The 16897-nt window shown below is 47.9% G+C and overlaps 1 protein-coding gene across 1 annotated transcript in view; it reads left to right on the plus strand.

Annotated features, from left to right (window-relative positions):
* The window catches only part of pkd1a (polycystic kidney disease 1a), a 49491-nt gene that overhangs the window by 1352 nt on the left and 31242 nt on the right, over nucleotides 1–16897 (plus strand). Inside the window, exons 2-9 of the mRNA XM_086142892.1 lie at nucleotides 10047–10118; nucleotides 10221–10289; nucleotides 11125–11196; nucleotides 11443–11606; nucleotides 13145–13395; nucleotides 13785–14045; nucleotides 14939–15107; nucleotides 16625–16802. Of these exons, the coding sequence (XP_085999018.1) occupies nucleotides 10047–10118; nucleotides 10221–10289; nucleotides 11125–11196; nucleotides 11443–11606; nucleotides 13145–13395; nucleotides 13785–14045; nucleotides 14939–15107; nucleotides 16625–16802 (1236 nt within the window). The remainder of the gene's footprint in view (nucleotides 1–10046; nucleotides 10119–10220; nucleotides 10290–11124; nucleotides 11197–11442; nucleotides 11607–13144; nucleotides 13396–13784; nucleotides 14046–14938; nucleotides 15108–16624; nucleotides 16803–16897) is intronic.

Here is a 16897-nt window from a genome sequence, read left to right on the forward strand (position 1 = left end):
CAGGGGACGAGTGTGTGTGTGCGTAAGTAAGAGTGCGTTTCAGCGTGTGCGTGGTGGATGAGAGGAAGCGGAACCCTGGTGTTTTGTGGCGCAGATCGGCCCTCGGCCTCTGGTGCTGCAGCGGCGAGAACATTCTGTTCCGCGTTCTCCCGTCAGAAGCCATATGTTATCAATTATTTATTTCACTTCAAACCACCTTCCCTCGCTCAGCCCAAGGAAGCCGCCGCTCACATCCGTCCCGGGGCCGCGGCGCCGCCTCGGAGCGGACGAAGTGAACCCCCCAATTAAATTCCCGCTTTGATGATCCGGGTTTTCCTTCTCCGATCTTGGCTTCGTTCCTCCTCCTGAACCCCCTCCTGTGACTTTTTCAGTAGTTTCTGTTTGTCAACCCAGTTCGGGCCATCCTACAGATCCTGTGGACCGGCGGAGGCTCCTGGCGGAGCATCCCGGCCCCCCGCAGAAGGAAAAATAAGATTTTTCTCACTTTAGCGGCATCTAAACGCGCCGCTGACGGTGACTGGCAGTGGCGCCGCCGTGTCACCCCTTGTGATTGGCCTTCCGAGCGTGACGAAAGGTCGCTGACCTGCGGGGGCTCGAGGAGCCCCTTGGGCTCCAGTTGTCTTGGAACCTTGCGATGATGCAACGCCTCCAGCGTATTTCTCATGTCGTTTTTACGCCTAAAGATTTTCCGGTAGAAGACTTAAAACCCGGCGGTAAGGCAGTCTTAGGAGTCGCAGGGCCGTCTCAGTCGTAAAGCGTGAGCGGGTACTCTTAGCGTAGCCGTAGCCATAGCGCGGCCTTTTCCTCGTCTTAGTGTTTATGACAATTACAAACGTGTGATATTATCGCAACTCTTAGCATCACGTCACGGTAAAGATTGAAACAGGAAACCCGGTAGACGAACGATCGCCGAGGTTGTTTTGGCGGCGGAGGCGGTATTTGTCGGTGGTCTGGATCAAGGGGAAAGGCAAAGGACGTCCCAATCGGCGAGAGCGTCCAGAGAGAGGAGCAGAGGGTCAAGTTGTAGGTCAACTCTCCCATGTATACTCACAGAGTGGAGAAGAAGAAGCGATAATAGTAATAATAAGAATAATTATACATTTTATTTAAGATGACTTTTGTTGATGAAGTTTATTTTTATCTCAGTTTTATCGTACCTTCATTCTATATATTTATAGATGTTCATCTGCTCAAGGTTGCTATGCTACCCCTTGTGTCCTCAAATTTCCCTTCAGGGACAAATAATGTTTTTCTTATTCTGATTATTGGACTGAAACAGCAACAGCTCTGCAAATACCCGGGGAAAACATTGCACGGCGGCCAAAAAATAAAAATCTGTATATGCGGAGCTGTCAATTATGGCGGCGATAGATACATCTCGTGTAGAATATTCATTTGAGAAATGAAATGTTTCCTCCCTGGAGATGGAGGAGTGTATCAGAAGGCCTTCTGGATTCAATCTCTTAGCGTCCGTCCGTTGTCGAAGCGGGTCAGAACCTCAGAACCCCACCGGGGTCGGCGTGAAGGCCGTTAGGAAAAAAAAAAAACAAACGCAGTTCTACAACCCAGCTGTGACAACACAAGCAGTTTTCCACCAATGGACGCTCGGAGGAGCGAGAACATGGAGACAAACATAATCCAGGTTTCTCAGATGGATTTGTTGACAAGTAAACACGACTCGACCCTCTAACCTCACAGCAAGAAGTGGTCTCACCGTCCAAAAACAGTCAGTAGATCCATGAAGTCAGCGGGCGTGAATGGGCCGTGTGATTGACAGCTCTCTGGTCCAGGTCAAGCCTCGCGTCCTGCTCGATGGATTCTGGATTGGAGCAAAATTTTTTTCTTTTCTCAAGGGGTTCAAGATCCTGGTTGTGGGTCCACTCCAGGCCGTCGTCGGGGCGAGAGCGGGTTTAACCTGGACGGGTCAGCTGTCAATCACAAGCCTCCGCGTATGGAGACATCCAGGAGCAATTTTGATTTTACGATCGATCTACTAACTGTTTTTTGGACTGCGGGAGGAGGATGGCAAGAAAGCAGTCAGCTAGTGAAAGTGAATGAGATCAACACAGATTACTTTTGATCGGAGTGTACATTTATCACAGTCACAGCGTGTTTCCCATAGCCTGCTAATATTTGTGGAGGAGGATTAGCCGCTCCTGACGCACTCATCAGTTTTTGCGGTTATTCATGTTTACATTAAAAAGAAAAAATCCAGGGGGAAAAAATTAAAGCCAAGAGTTCTGCTAGATTAGCCGTATGAGTAGAGTGACTCACACACACGCACACATACACACACACACACATACACACATGAACTAGCTCTGAATAGCTGCATCGAGTGAGACTGCAGTTAATGGATTAAAAACGATGTAATCCCCATCGAGTACAACTGCTGATGAGATTGTTTAGCCCAATGGTGTGTGTGTGTGCGTGTGTAAGTGTGTGTGCGTGTGCTGGAGGGGGAGGTTGAATATGACAAACGTACCGCCGAACTGCTAGTAAGCCGGTGGAAAAACACCAATGGCAAGGCGACCGCCGCGGTCGCTGCAAGGCGTTGTCACAGAACATGACGCGTCATTTCTGTTGTCCGTGCCGTTCCGGTGTGTTTTCTTTTTTTTTTTTTGTTTTTTTTTTTTCCCCTTCAGGCGGAGAAGGAGAGTTTGGTTGATGTATTGCTGCCGTCTCCTCTTTAAGATGCAGGTTTGTTTGGCTGGCGGGTTCTTCCGGTGTCTCAGTGGTAAGCGCTGGGAAGGGAACCGTGGAAAAATTTAAGAGGTTTCTTGGGATTTGACCTTTCCGCGTACCAGGAATCCAATTCAGTCGGCCAATCGGATGGGAGGGATTTTGACCAAACACGGCGATGTAGATCCTGCCCTCAAAACCGCAGCCGATCGTCTATACCGATCATCCTGACCATGTTTTTTTCCGCATCCGGACGTTGATCTCAAAGGTATCAGCGGAGATTCTTCTCCTCTTAGCTGTGCTTCTACCCGTGTCACGCTGACATCTGTTTACATTTTACGCCTTTTTCCCAGGCGGAGAAAGTTCGGCGGCAGGTTCCTGAAACATTGCAAAGGCCAGTTCGGCGGCTCAACTCTAAAACAAGAACCGTTCCCGTTTACAGAAAATGTATTTAATTAAAGCGGAGACAAAGTCAAACAGGTAGCTTTACCGCTAACTCACCTGTGGCCGCCCTCGATCGACGGGCGTTACCATGGTCACGAAACGAAGACGAGTAGAAAGAGACGGTACCAGGCGATCGCTTTTTTTAAAGAAAACAGTTTTATAATGAGAAGAGCCGGTTATATGTTTGCGCTTGGACGCCCGGGCCGAGGTAATCTCTCTTTCTCATAAGTTCTCCATCTCCGCGCCTCCTCTCCTCCCCCGCACTCGGCTATCATTCGCAACCGCACGCACAAAAACACTGCACACTTACGTAAATGAAAAGTGGGGAAGGTTAGCTCCGATGTACTGACCATATGTCGGGGAGTTTGTTGTGTTTCCGTGGCGACAGTAACTGCTGACATCACTCGACGGCGCGCGCAGGCATTCCAGGTCGGGAAACGGGAAAGCGAGGAACGAAACGGGGGAGAGAAGCAGGAGAAGACGACGGGGCCGTCGCCGCTCTCCTCCCGAAACCCGAAAACGTGTAGATAATGATTGAATAAATGTCGTTTTATCAGCGCTCCAGTTGCAAACTCCAGCACAAACGAAAAATGCGAATTATCGTAAATATATTTTCAGCTTTATGAGCCGAAATGACTATTTCAGATGGATTTGTTGACAACCAAACACAATTCGGCACACTTAACCTCACAGCAAGAAAGTTCCCGGTTGGGTTCCAACTGGCTTGTGGTCTCTGCGCTCTCCCCGTTCCTCTCGGGGTTCCCCGTCTTCCTCCCGCCGTCCAAAAACATCCGGTAGATCCGCTGAAGACTCGAAGCAGGCGTGAACGTGCCGTGTGATTGACAGCTGTCTGGTCCAGGTCAAAACCCGCCTCCGGCCCGATGGATTCCGAGCGAGATTTATTCCCTCTCTCATTTCAAGGTGGATCTGCGGGTTTAACCTGGACGGGTCGGCCGTCAGTCACAGGCCCCACGTATGGAGACGTCCAAGCATTCACCGTCTCGTTCACACCTACCGTTTAAGAGTTCTCCATCAAGCTACTGGCGTTTTTTTTGGACGGCGAGCCCGGGAAGGAGAACCGTTCTTGCCCTCAGGCGACGGCGCCAATGAGCGTTCCCGTCAGTCACCTCGGTTTTCGGTTTTTCGTCGGACCCGGAGTCCTTGTCCCGGCCACGTTTTTGTAATTTTTTATTTTGAATCCCGCATAGGCTGGGATATTAGGCCAAAGGCTCACACGTGAGCGTGGAATGTAAACCTCAGCCGGAGCTGCCGGCCCCTCCCAGGATTCATTTTCCACGTTTTTTTTATCCAAATGGGACTTTTTTTTTTCAGATTAAATGCAACGGGTTCAGTTTGTACAGCGGGTGTTTGTTTGTTTCAAGCTAGTCAGCAAATGAACAACACCTCCTTTTTTTCAAGTCTGATTAAATCATTTTAGCCCTTTTTTCAAAACGCCGTCTCACCCTTTTCTCTGGTTTCCGGAGCTCCTCCCGTCCGCTTCTCTTACCACCTTAAACTTACATCGTTTCAAGAGTCGCGAGCGTTTAAGGTATCACACGATTTTTAGTTTTTCTCTTTTGATTTTAACACTCAATTCCACGTGATGTTTACAGCGTGTAAGGCAGCGGCATCGCCACGGTTTTGTTTTGTAGGCTGGAGTCCCCCGCATGCATCGACAGCATGTCCTCGGAAGTGTGTGTGTGTGTGTGTGTGTGTGTGTGTGTGTGTGTGTGTGTGTGTGTTAGTTTTCAACCGCTGCACACAGCTGCCCTACACTTTCCAGCTGGAAAGCAGACAGTGGCGGCGGCGGCAGCAGCTGGAAAAATGGACAGAATGTTCTGGAGAGGAGAGAAAAAGGAGAGTGTGACCCACCTAAACTCTCCATCCGCCCCCTCCAAGAGGCGGGAAAGTACCCGAAGAGTTTTCGGGGGACCCCCCCCCCCCCTCACCTGCCCGACCCACCTACCTCTAACCCGGTCTCCATCATCTCCTCACCCTCCCCTCCGCTCTTCGGAGAGCTCCACTCTGCGAGTATAAACAAAAAAAAAAAACAGCGGAGAAATGGAAAATAGGGAGCGAGGAAGAGGAGGAGGGATGAAAGTGACCACAGGGAAAGCTGTGTTTAGTGGGTTAGTGGAGCATTGCCCTCGCTCTCAGCGACTTGGACCGCGCCGCCGCCACGCCAAGGCGGACACCCATCTCCCCGGTGACCGGACCGACAGCACGCGGCGGCTCTTTATCGTTGAACGCTTCGCTAAAGGCGAAGGAGCTTCCTGAGAAGAAGTTTCCCCTCCGTCTCTCCTCCTTCCAGGATCTCTGGAAGCCTTTTTGGCCGTTTTGGTTTCAACTCTTTATATTCCCTTCCTGAGCCCCGGTGCCCACTCTCCTCCATCATCCCCGCCGCCGGAGCGAGTCAGACTGTGTGTGTGTGTGTGTGTGTGCGCGCGTGCTTGTGTGTTCCCATCCTCCAGCTCAGAAGAAGTGGCACCAGACGGGCCTTATAAGGAGCGGTTAGATCATTGGCCACACCGTTAGTAAAATAGAACCATATGTGTGCTGTGGGTGTTTGTGAGCGGGCCTATAGCTGCAGACTCTCCAGCGCGCACGTGTGTGTGTGTGTGTGTGTGTGTGTGTGTGTGTGTGTCTGTGTGTGTCTGTGTGTCTGAAAGTAATACTCCATGTGTCCAAAGGTAGCTGGGAGAACGGCAGCCTCTTGCTAATAGAGGCGGTGAAGGTCCCATTACATGGTCGTGCTGTGAACACACACACACACACGCACACACACAGTTTTTTTTTTTGTTTTTTTTTTTTAAACCCTCATTCACTGGCGTTCTTTCAGAAACCCCTTCCACTTACCTTAACCTTCACTGCCCCCTTACTTTAGCCTTTACCTTTACCTTCCCCTTGCCTTAACGTTTACCTTAACCTTAGCTACGACCTGATCTCCTTTGCAGGATCCTGGTGGGTTCACGGCAACCGTGACCTTCACACACACACACACACACACACACACACACACACACACACACGCACACAGGTGTTAGTCAGGGAAGGGCTCCTGGTTACCTTCTGATTGGATTCCCAGAGGAGGAGGGAGAATTCTCCCCCTTTCTATGTTTATCTGTCGTCCTCTCTTTTTTTCTCTCTGTCTCTCATCTCCGAGCATTTGTTTCTGTAAATATCGTTCTCTCTTTCCATTTATCTCTCCCTCTCTCTCTCTCTCTCTCTCTCTCTCTTTCTCTCCCCCGTTTCTCTTTCTCTCTCCGGTTCAGTCCCCATCTATCTTACACAGCTCGTCTGGAATGTACAGATGTTTCCTTTTGGGAATGGGCGTCCGCTCTGTTCACACACACACACACACACACACACACACACACACACACACACACACACACACACAAAGACGCAGATCAGAATGGAGAGAGGGAGAGAAGGGGAGGAAGAGGAGGAGGAGGCGGAGGAGGGTTCTTCCCATACAGTCAAACTTAAATAGACAGTTTAAATTTTTGTAATTAGTGTGAAATGACTGAGAATGAAAAAACAAAATCGGGCTTCTTCAGTTTGGTGTTTGTCCTCGGGGCCAAGAGCATCGCAGTCCTACACACACACACACACACACACACACACATGCACAGACACACTTCTTCGTAGTTCTCACGTGCAGCTGCTGCAAAGAAGAGGCCGAAGACACTCCTCTTCCTCCCTCCGCTCTGCGTTTGTCTTGGCGGCGAAGCTCCAAGCCATCCAATTTTTTTGCGTGTGTGCACGTGCACGTGTGCGCGCGTCTCATTTTCTTCCTCTTTTTCCTCTGCTGGAGTTGAGGATGACCGCTGGGGGGGTTAGACTCACCTTAGTTAAGTGGGGCTTAATCCCGACATTTAAAAAAAAAAAAAAGGGAAAAAGATTTGATTAACAGGTCGTCAATCCGGCACCGTTACCGCGGTGACCGTGCCGAAGCCAGAGAGCAGCTGCTGCGTTCACTGACACCAAGTAAATTACAACAACCATCGTTTTATTTGATCGACTACTCGTGAGCTGATGGTTCTATTGTTCTACGATCTGCGTTTTTTTTTTTTTACGATGCTTTTTATTTTTATGTCTTTTTTTGTTTTTTACTAGAAGGGATTTTCTGACCCTCGTTTTCATCTGGATTTGGTTTAAAAACTTGGATCTCTTCATTTATAGAATCGTCTCAGAAACTATAAAATCTTATAATTGAAGAAAAACGGCAGAAATTAGTTGTTGGGTTTATTTTTTTTCAAATCAGGATTTATGAAAAAGGAAACTTGGCGAGGGAAAGTTTCAGGCGGCGTGTCTGCAAATACGGTGACCTTTACTGTGATAATATGACGACTCTCGGTTGATGATAATGGATCTGTAATTTTCTGATGGTTTGCAGAAATGTCTTTGTTCGTCACCTGAGTTCAACGGCGGGAGAGTGATGCCTTTATCTCGTTTCTCCGGTCAAGGGCGTTCTAAATATTTCAAACCGAACTACCGACGGGACCTTTTCTAATCTTCTTTTCCCTCTGCTGGGTTTATTTGTCCGCTTCTGATTGGCGCCGTTTTGCGGCAGCGGCGGGTACTCGATGGCACGAGGGCGGCAACCAATCCCAGCTGTCGTTGGGATGAGGGGCGGGGCTTGACCTGGATGAGGTCAGCTGTCAATCAAAGGGCCACATTTAGAGACGTCTCACCATTAATTCCCTCATCAAGGCAGCTACCAGTGGACAACCAGATTCTCCTGCCTCGGTTCTCTTCAAGTTCTTCTCCCTGGGTTCTTCCAGGATCTCCTGCCTGGGTTCCTCCATGTTCTCCTGCCTTGGTTCCTCCATGTTCTCCTACTTGGGCTCTCTTCATGTTCTTCTGCCCAGGTTCCTCCCGGTTCTCCTGCCCAGGCTCTCTTCATGTTCTTCTGCTTGGGTTCCTCCATGATCTACAGCCTGGGTTCTCTTCAGGTCCTCCTCCCTGGGTTCTTCCAGGATCTCCTGCCTGGGTTCCTCCATGTTCTCCTACTTGGTTCCTCCATGTTCTCCTACTTGGGCTCTCTTCATGTTCTTCTGCCCAGGTTCCTCCCGGTTCTCCTGCCCAGGCTCTCTTCATGTTCTCCTGCTTGGGTTCCTCCATGATCTACAGCCTTGGTTCTCTTCAGGTCCTCCTCCCTGGGTTCTTCCAGGATCTCCTGCCTGGGTTCCTCCATGTTCTCCTACTTGGTTCCTCCATGTTCTCCTACTTGGTTCCTCCATGTTCTCCTGCCTTGGTTCTTTCCGGATCTCTTGCTTAGGTTCCTCCATCTTCTCCTGCCCAGGTTCCTCCAGGTTCTCCTGCCTGGGCTCTCTTCATGTTCTCCTGCTTGGGTTCCTCCGAGTTCTCCTCCTGCAGTCCAAAGGAACAGTCAGGAGGTTGACTGAAGATGGCTGCCTCTGCAGAAGTGATTGACAGGTGACCAGGCTGGATTCGAAGGACCCTCCTAATATAAAAACAACAAAAACTTCCATGTTTTTGCACGTCCATGCACAGTTTAGATCCTCAGGATGTTCCACAAAGATGTATCCACTTGTTACTTGGGCTTCTTACCGTTTCCACGGATGGCGTTCACCTTCTGCAGCTCACGTGCCGCCCGCCGCCATCTGCCAGTGTTCCATGTGACTCATCCGAGAAGTTTCATCTCCGTTGATTAGCTTCCCCTCTGCGGCGGCGGCGTTGTCTAAAACCCCAGGGGGAATTCCCTTCCACTTTCTCTGTCACAGCACACATCCCGGCTCCGAAGGCTCGCTCTTATTTCCTCTTATTATTATTTTTTCTAACGCAGCAACTTCGTGTTTGCTGTAATGGCGACAAGAGGGTTCGGATCTGGTTCTCATGGTCGACGGGACTTTTGGCTCTGCAGGGATCCAAACAAGGAACATGTAGACACGTCCTTTCAAAAAAAAAAAAAATGAAAGAAAATAATCTAGTACGTGCTCTCGTCACATGACTCACAACTGCAGTTCCGCAGTTTGGCCACTAGGGGGATTAGCATGGAGGTGATTAGCATCCACAAGGTTCCCAGTTTGGGTGGCAATTGGAAGGTTGTCGGTTCGATTCCTAACACTGAATCGCTCCCGGCGGTCTAGTGTGCACCTTGCATCGCGACAATATGTGTGTGAATAGGCGAAGGTGTGATTGACAGATTTAAGCCCCGCCTCTCACCCTTGGGACTCTCGGGATTGCCTCCTTTTCTTTTAAAAAATTCTCCCGTGGAAATCCGTCTCTCCTCTGCCATGTGCTTCATTTACCTTCCGTCCCGTAATGTACCCAGCTCTCATTGTTGAATCCTGAACTGATCGTCGGGATAAAATTTCAGTTTCATTTGAGTGTTCTCGACAAAAGCCAAGGTTGTTTGGTTTCATCGTCGGGTGGGAGTTGTTTTATTTTGTTTTGCAGAGCAAATTTTTCAAAACGATGGCTGAATTGCAAGTAAAACTGAATAAGCCTCTGCTTGTCTGGAGGACTTTAGAAGACACTGTTGGAAGAATTAGCTGCTATAAGTAACTACTATTAGCTTATTATCAATACCCCAAATTAGTGTGTGTGTGTGTGTGTGTTTCCCAGCAGTTTAAAAAGCTTCACTTTGTTTTGCTATTCCCCTCGCTCATCCGCGGTAGCGACCTCCGGCGGATCTCTGAATCGAGACGAGGCGACGCCGCATCTTAATTTGGGATTTTAAAAACCCGGCGTTAATCCGGGGCGGACCGTCTGGGACGGTGCTCGTCCAAATACCAGCTTTGAGCGCGACGCTCCGTTTCCTCTCCCCTGCTCGTTCTGCCACGAGCACATTCGGCAAACGAATGGAGTCGCCTCGTGAGATGGTGTGTGTGTGTGTGGTTGCCATGGTTTCACCCTCGGGCAGATTCTAATGTTTTGTATTTCTTATACAGAGACCTGTCCAAGAACCTCATCTCCTCCCTGGATACGAGCCTGCTAGAGCGCCACACTGACCTGAGAGAGCTGTGAGTCATTGTTGTCACCTGGAAGCACGCACAAACACACACACACACACACACACACACACACACACACACGACTCATCCCTCCATCTCTCTCTCGCTCAGGTATCTACAAGGGAACAGGATAAGCATCCTGCCCAGAGGAGTCTTCTGCTGCGGACCTTTGTCAGTCCTGTGAGTAAAACAACAGAGGGTGTGATGGAGGGAGGAGAGAAGGAGGGAAAAGATGGGACGATAGGATGCAAAAAGACAGAAAGGAAAAAGAGAGGGATGGAGAAGAAGGGAAGGTGGGAGTAGAAAAAGAGGAGAGGAGGAGGGAGATGAAAAAGACATCAGTTGAGAGAAAAAGGCTTGGTTTAGTCTGGATTTAAGGAGGCAAAAATCCCAGGAGTAACTTAGTTGGACTGGAAAGCATTTAAACACACACACACACACACACACACACACACACACACACACCAATCAAAGCACGATTAAGTTCAATTATAGCTTACTGCTCCAGGGCCCCCCTCCCTCCCTCCATCTGTTCATCCATTACCTTATTCCTTCCACCCGTCCAGCAGCGCTTCGAGCGCGTGTTCGTGTGTGTGTGAGTGTGTGTGTGTGTGTGTGTGTGTGTGTGTGTGTGTGTGTGTGTGTGTGTGTGTGTGTGTGTGTGTGTGTGTGTGTCGACGGCGGAGGCGGTTTCCATCGTATCCGTCCAAAAACCACCGCACAACGACTCCATTATGTAGCCTTCTGGGTGGATGGATGGAGAAGGAGGGAGGGATAAGAAGCATTTATAAAAAAAATAAAATAAAAAAAAACAAAACAAAGCATGTCACACGTGAAGAGAAAGTTCACGTGCCGCTCCCTCACTTCCTGTTTGCTGACTCCTCCGGCGTGGCAAAAATTTGACACAAAGCTCGGCAGGCAGTAATGGCCGCAGATGCGAGCGGGACAAAAAAAAGAAATCCAGAACTTTCTCATGTTTTTCTCATCGCACGTCATCTGCTTCCGTTCTCGCCAGCGATTTGAGCAACAACCGGATCTCCACCATCGAGGAAAGGATCTGCGACAACCTCTGCAATTTGACACAGATGTGAGTCATCCGGCCAGCAGGGGGCGCCACCCCCGATTGCATCGGGGAATCAAGTAACGCTAGTTATACTTTAATAAGTCTTCCTGTGATTGGGGCGTAGCTCCGCCTCCTGAGCATGGCCGAGCGAGCTCCGGGTTTTGTTTTTGTTGTTTTTCGATCCGCTCGAACTTCTGCCAATCACGCGGCGCCTTGCAGCGGCCTGACCAATCGGAGCAGGGCTTTCATTCACACTCCCCTCTCCCGCAGCGACCTGAGCAGCAACCCCTTCGAATGCGACTGCAAGCTGTTCCGTCTGGTCAGCTGGCTCCAGGAGAGAGGGGTGCGGGTGCGACGCCCGGACGCCATGCTGTGCAAAAACCCTCCCGAGCTGCGCGACCAGCCCCTGCTCAACGTTAGCGTGCTCACATGCGGTACCTGCCACACACTCACACACACTCACACACAAAATGAGTACGGCTTCAGTAAATAGAAAATGATAAACAAATAAGAAAGAAATTCACTTTTGGGTTCCTACCCTGAGAATTTTGATTATTGATAATAAAAAAAGATAGTAGTCATACACAATGTTCCCTCTAAGCTGCACAGCTGCACAATAGCGCACAATCCAGTGCAGTGAGCGCACTGCAAATGAACTAGATATGTAACATTTTTTCCTGTATCATTTTGCTGTGTAACTCAGTGAGTGACAGGTGTCCAGCCAATCATTTGATACGATGCAATAACACCACACAGCCAGTCACAGTATTGACAGTACTTGTGCACGTGCTCTGCCCACACACGCTATATAACAATAATAACAGTGTGGTGGAGTTAAGTGACGCTAATGCTAACATGCTAACCCCTTATCATGGTGAAATAAGCGGGGAGGGAATGTGATTCGTCCACTCACCAAACTAAAGTAAAAAACAAATGTGGTACTTTAAAGTTGGAATGCAAATAGAAGAACAAGCGGTGAAACTGGATGAGAATTTTGCTTTTTCGAGTGAGAAAGGTCTGCTCTGCAAAACATGCAGCAAAGCAGCAAAAATATGGACTAAATGGAAGCTATGATCCCAGGTGTGATACTGATGTGCGGCCACAACATGCACATCTAATGTTGCTTACAGCGGTCCTCAGTTTGCTCAGCGAGGTTGTCTGTATGCCCAGACATATGGAAAATAAGAGGGAACATTGGTCATATAGTAATACCTTGACTTTTGAGTTTATTTGGTTTTGTGATGGAGCCCATATATCAAATTCAATTTCCATATTAAAATGAATTGAAATGCTGGTAATCCGTTCAAGCCCCCGGCTTTTTTTTATCTGTTTTTAAATTTGAACACAAACAAATAAAAAATAAAAAATCATAATGAAAGAGAATGCAAAGAAATAAACTGCTTTTCTTATTAAGTGTATTTACCCTGAAGTATTTCTATCCCTTAATTTAACTTACTGGCTACACACTTAATGCTACAATGCATTACTAAATGTAACCTCCACACTTTGCTACGCTTTATGGCGAAACTTAAGTTAGGGATGGAATGAATGCTGCTCCGCTTTTCAAAATGTACAAACGGCTCTTAAGCCATTCCAGCCCCTTGTGTCTGGTACCTGCTTTTCAATATGAAAAATGAAGTTGTACAAATAACAAATAATGTATAAAAAAATGTCATAAAAGAGAATGGAAAGAAATTAATTGGTTTACAGCGGCGTACGAACGGCATACTTGCTACACACGTAATGCTGCAATGCAATGCTAAATGTAAGTTCCAAAAAATGCTACACTTTTTTGACTAAACCTAAGTTAGAGCCTAACCCCGCTTTTTTTAAAATCCATCAAATCGTCCCCAATCGACTTTGAATCGACTGTATTGCTCTTCTTGAGGCATAAATGTCTTTGTAAGATATCAACTTTTAGAAGTTAAAAGCAGGATAAAGAGATTAATAAGAAAGGACTCTCCTGGTCCAGGTCTGAATTACGCCGCCTGCCTTGAGGACACCAGCAGCGGCGGCGGGGGCCGGAGCGAGCTGGTCATCTTCAGCTCCTCCACGCCGGGCAACTTCACGCGGCAGCAGTGCAACAGCCTGTGCTTCGCCGCCTCGCACCGCTACGGCGGCCTGGGGGCGCGGCGGGAATGCCTCTGCAGCACCAACTCCGAGCCCAACTTCATCAGCGAGTCCCAGTGGTCGGCCGCTTGCACCAACCCCCAAGTTATGAAGGTACGGCGCCAGGAAATAGCCCGGTCCGTCTCAGCCAACTGTAATTGTCTACGGAGGAAATGAGTCACATTTGATTTTAAAGGGTCTGAATTTATGATTTTTTTCAATCCTGTCCTGAAATCTGTTTTTCCCGCAGTTTGTATCTGTATGCGCTCTATACTTCCTATCTCAGCGTTTAATGTTTACTGTTTAATATACCAGTGCACTTTACTGCTAACTTGCACTCAATTGTTATTTTGTGGGTTTGTACGAAACGTCTTCTGGATTCCTCTGTGTGTCCATTACATGCGGAGAAATTGATTGACACTCAACTTTGGAAAAATGATATTAGAAACGTCAAAATATCATCCAAAAAAAATGAACTGGAACCGGTGCCTCCATGGGTGCAGGAATGCGGGTGGACTCTGGCCAAAGACGTCTTCGCCGTCGACTTCTCCGTCTCCTTGAGGCCGCTTCCCTCGCAGAGCGTCCACCACCTCGTCAACTTTTCGGCAACCTCCTCCGTCGCCCCGGTGACGCTGTCGTGGGATTTCGGCGATGGCGCGCCACGGGTCAACGCCACGGGGTCGGAGGTCACGGCCGCAACGTACAAGTACGGACTCCCTGGGCAGTACGCGGTCAGCGTGACGGCGTGGGCGTTGCACAAGGAGGTAAGAGCACGCACACACACATACAGTAAAGTAGTCTTTGGTCAGATTTTGAATTGACCTATGAACCTTCCTCCGTATACAAACTCACAGGCTTTTTGGTGTTGTAGCGTAGCGGCAGTCACATTTGCTACTCTGAAATGTTTACATAATTATGTTTTCCTGTTATTATGTTTGCATTATGGCTCCCAATATAGTGTAGAGTTCTAATGCTAGTGGTGTTAAGAAGAAGTTAAGGATTACAGTTGATCTGAATATGGAAGAAATAGCTAACTGTGAGAGTGGTGTTCTCGCCAAGTGCTATGACGTGGCTAAGTCAACGTTCTGTACAATCCTGAAGGACAAAAATTCTCTACGGACGGCTGGAGTGGCTACAGGGGCGACTATGTAAACCAAGCAAAGGTCTCAAGTCTTACAAAAAGTAGAAAAGTGATTGTTAGTTTGGATCAGTGAAGGACAGCTAGCTGGAGATAGCGTTAGCGAGGGTCTCATGCGAGAAGGCTTGACTATTGCTAATTTAGCGAAGAGGACGCAGAGTACAGAGTACACCAGAAACACAGCAATAATTAAGGTTATCTTTAATTCCTTTCTTTTGTGCCACGAATAAACTCATAAAAAGTTTCAAAAGAACTCTGTGTTTTTGGGGTCTAAAGAGCAGATCATTGGGATTTACATCGGGAAACAGTTTGCGGACATTTTGGTTCACGAACGGGTCAAAAAAGAACTAAATTAGTAAGCTGAGGTTCCTCTGGATTTCTTTTTCTTAGTTCTTATTTATAACCTCAATAATTTTTGTGCAATAATTTTACCACCCACCTGTACTGTTTGGTTTTTTTTCACCATATTCTTACAACGTATATGACAATAAAAATCTCGAATATCTATTTAATATCCAGTCTTCCGCGCACGGCGAGGTGACGGTGGTGCTCCCCCCGAGGCTGGAGCTGCGCTGTCCCGCCCTGGCTGTGGCCAACAGCAGCTTGGACTTCACGCTGGTCGCCTGGGGCGCCGCCAGCGTGAACGTGGACTGGGAGATCACCAAGGATGGCGCCGCCGTGGCGAAAGGTGAGGCGGAACAGGAATCTATCCCGTCATTTTTAAAGGGGATTTTATTGGTGCTACTCCTGAAAAAAGCCTTTCCACTGGCACACTGCTGTTGTTTCCTTTTAGTCATTATCTATATCTGCTGTGTGTTTACATGGAGCCACAGCAGCAATGCTAAATTAGCCTGGGTAAAAAAAAAAAAAAAAAACTACAGGAAAAACTACCCGGGCTTTTATTTTGTTTTTTTTTTTCTTGTATTTTAGGTATTTTTATTCTCACTGCGATGCGGAGCTCAAACCACTGATACAGTGGAGCTCTTCTTTGAAAGTCAGCCAGCAAAACAAACCCCCAAACCCCTGCGCGAATCACACTCTTGCAGTTTTAGAAAGCTGCTCTCATCCACGCGGGCAACAGGAGACGTGGAATAAACTGAAAAGCATGACAGAGGGGGAGCCCGGGTCCATGTGGAGGACAGGGGGATCCAGATTTGGACTACAGTACTTGTAGTGTACAGGGGTGTTATTCGGATTGTAGACAAATTGCACTGGTGGATGGGGGGGTAACATGGACACACACATGCACAGACACACACACACACACATTCCCCGCCGTCCTTTTCTCTCACCGTCGCTGTCACTGTAATAATTTAATCGTGCTCTCAATCTGCCGTGTTTCTCGGGGCTCCGGCTCCAGAACCATCCAGAGTTTTTTTTTCCCCTCCGAGCTTGACATCTTGGCTAGAATCAAAGAGGACTTTCAATATTTTTTTTTTTTTTAAGTTTTCCATCTTCTGGCTGCCACTTTCCCTATGCCGAACTGTGCGGTCCATATTGGAGGAAGAGGTTTCAGCTTAAACGGCGTAATCACAATCAGAACTACGTGATTGATCTCCAAGGGGAAATTGCCTTTTGTTGCAGAAGCAGCTGAAAGGGTACGAGATAAGAAAATATAAGCCTCAGTATAAAAATTAAAGTGAAAAATAAAGATAAAGGTGTGTACAATAGTCTACATTTCCTAGACTTTTAAACGAAACTGCACATCAGTATGAAACGGACAGGGCGAGATGCGAATGCATGCTATGCACAGGAGATGCAGAGAACGATGCTGCGTTGGCTGAGCCAATCAGAGGCCAGAATACAGAACACTATGCTCTGGTTGGTCACCGTGCTGAAACTGCTTATATTACCAGAAAATTGAAATAATAAATACATAAAAATACATTTTAACGCTAAAAGCAGTGGTACAGTATAGCTAAAAATCTGGGATGTAAAATTTAATATTAAATGATATAAATTATTATATATTTTTTTCTTTATACCGCAGGTTTTTGCAAATTTAAATTAAAAATAGGCTGCGATATGATGAGGGACGACTCTTCCGAAAACAGATCCTTTGTTTTTTACACTTGGCCAGTTGTGACACTTTTTCAAACGAACCTCTTTCCAAAACATCTGTTATTGCATTATGATGTGTTTCCCGCCATGAACTAAATCCTTAACCAACACCCTTTGTGTGTGTGTGTTTGTGTGTCCGGCCAGCCTCCCCCCACTGCCCGAAGGACGGGGTGTATCACGCTGAGTCTTCTCGCTGCTTCCAGCTGGTCCCGGTGGAGCTGAGCTGGACTGATGCTCTGCAGCAGTGCTGGGACCGCGGCGGCGAGCTGGCCACGGTCCGAGACGAGGCGCTGCGAAACCGGCTGGCCCACAGAGTCACGCAGTGAGTGGAGCGTAATGACTTTATTATTGACTGGAAGTGTGTGTGAGTGTGTGTGTTTCGGAAACAGAAAAACCTTTTTCTGGGGAAACTTTGTC

The sequence above is a fragment of the Fistularia commersonii genome, chromosome 35, assembly GCF_037954325.1.
Source record: "Fistularia commersonii isolate RoL2024-O1a breed Wild chromosome 35, RoL_Fcom_v1.0, whole genome shotgun sequence".
NCBI lineage: Eukaryota > Metazoa > Chordata > Actinopteri > Syngnathiformes > Fistulariidae > Fistularia > Fistularia commersonii.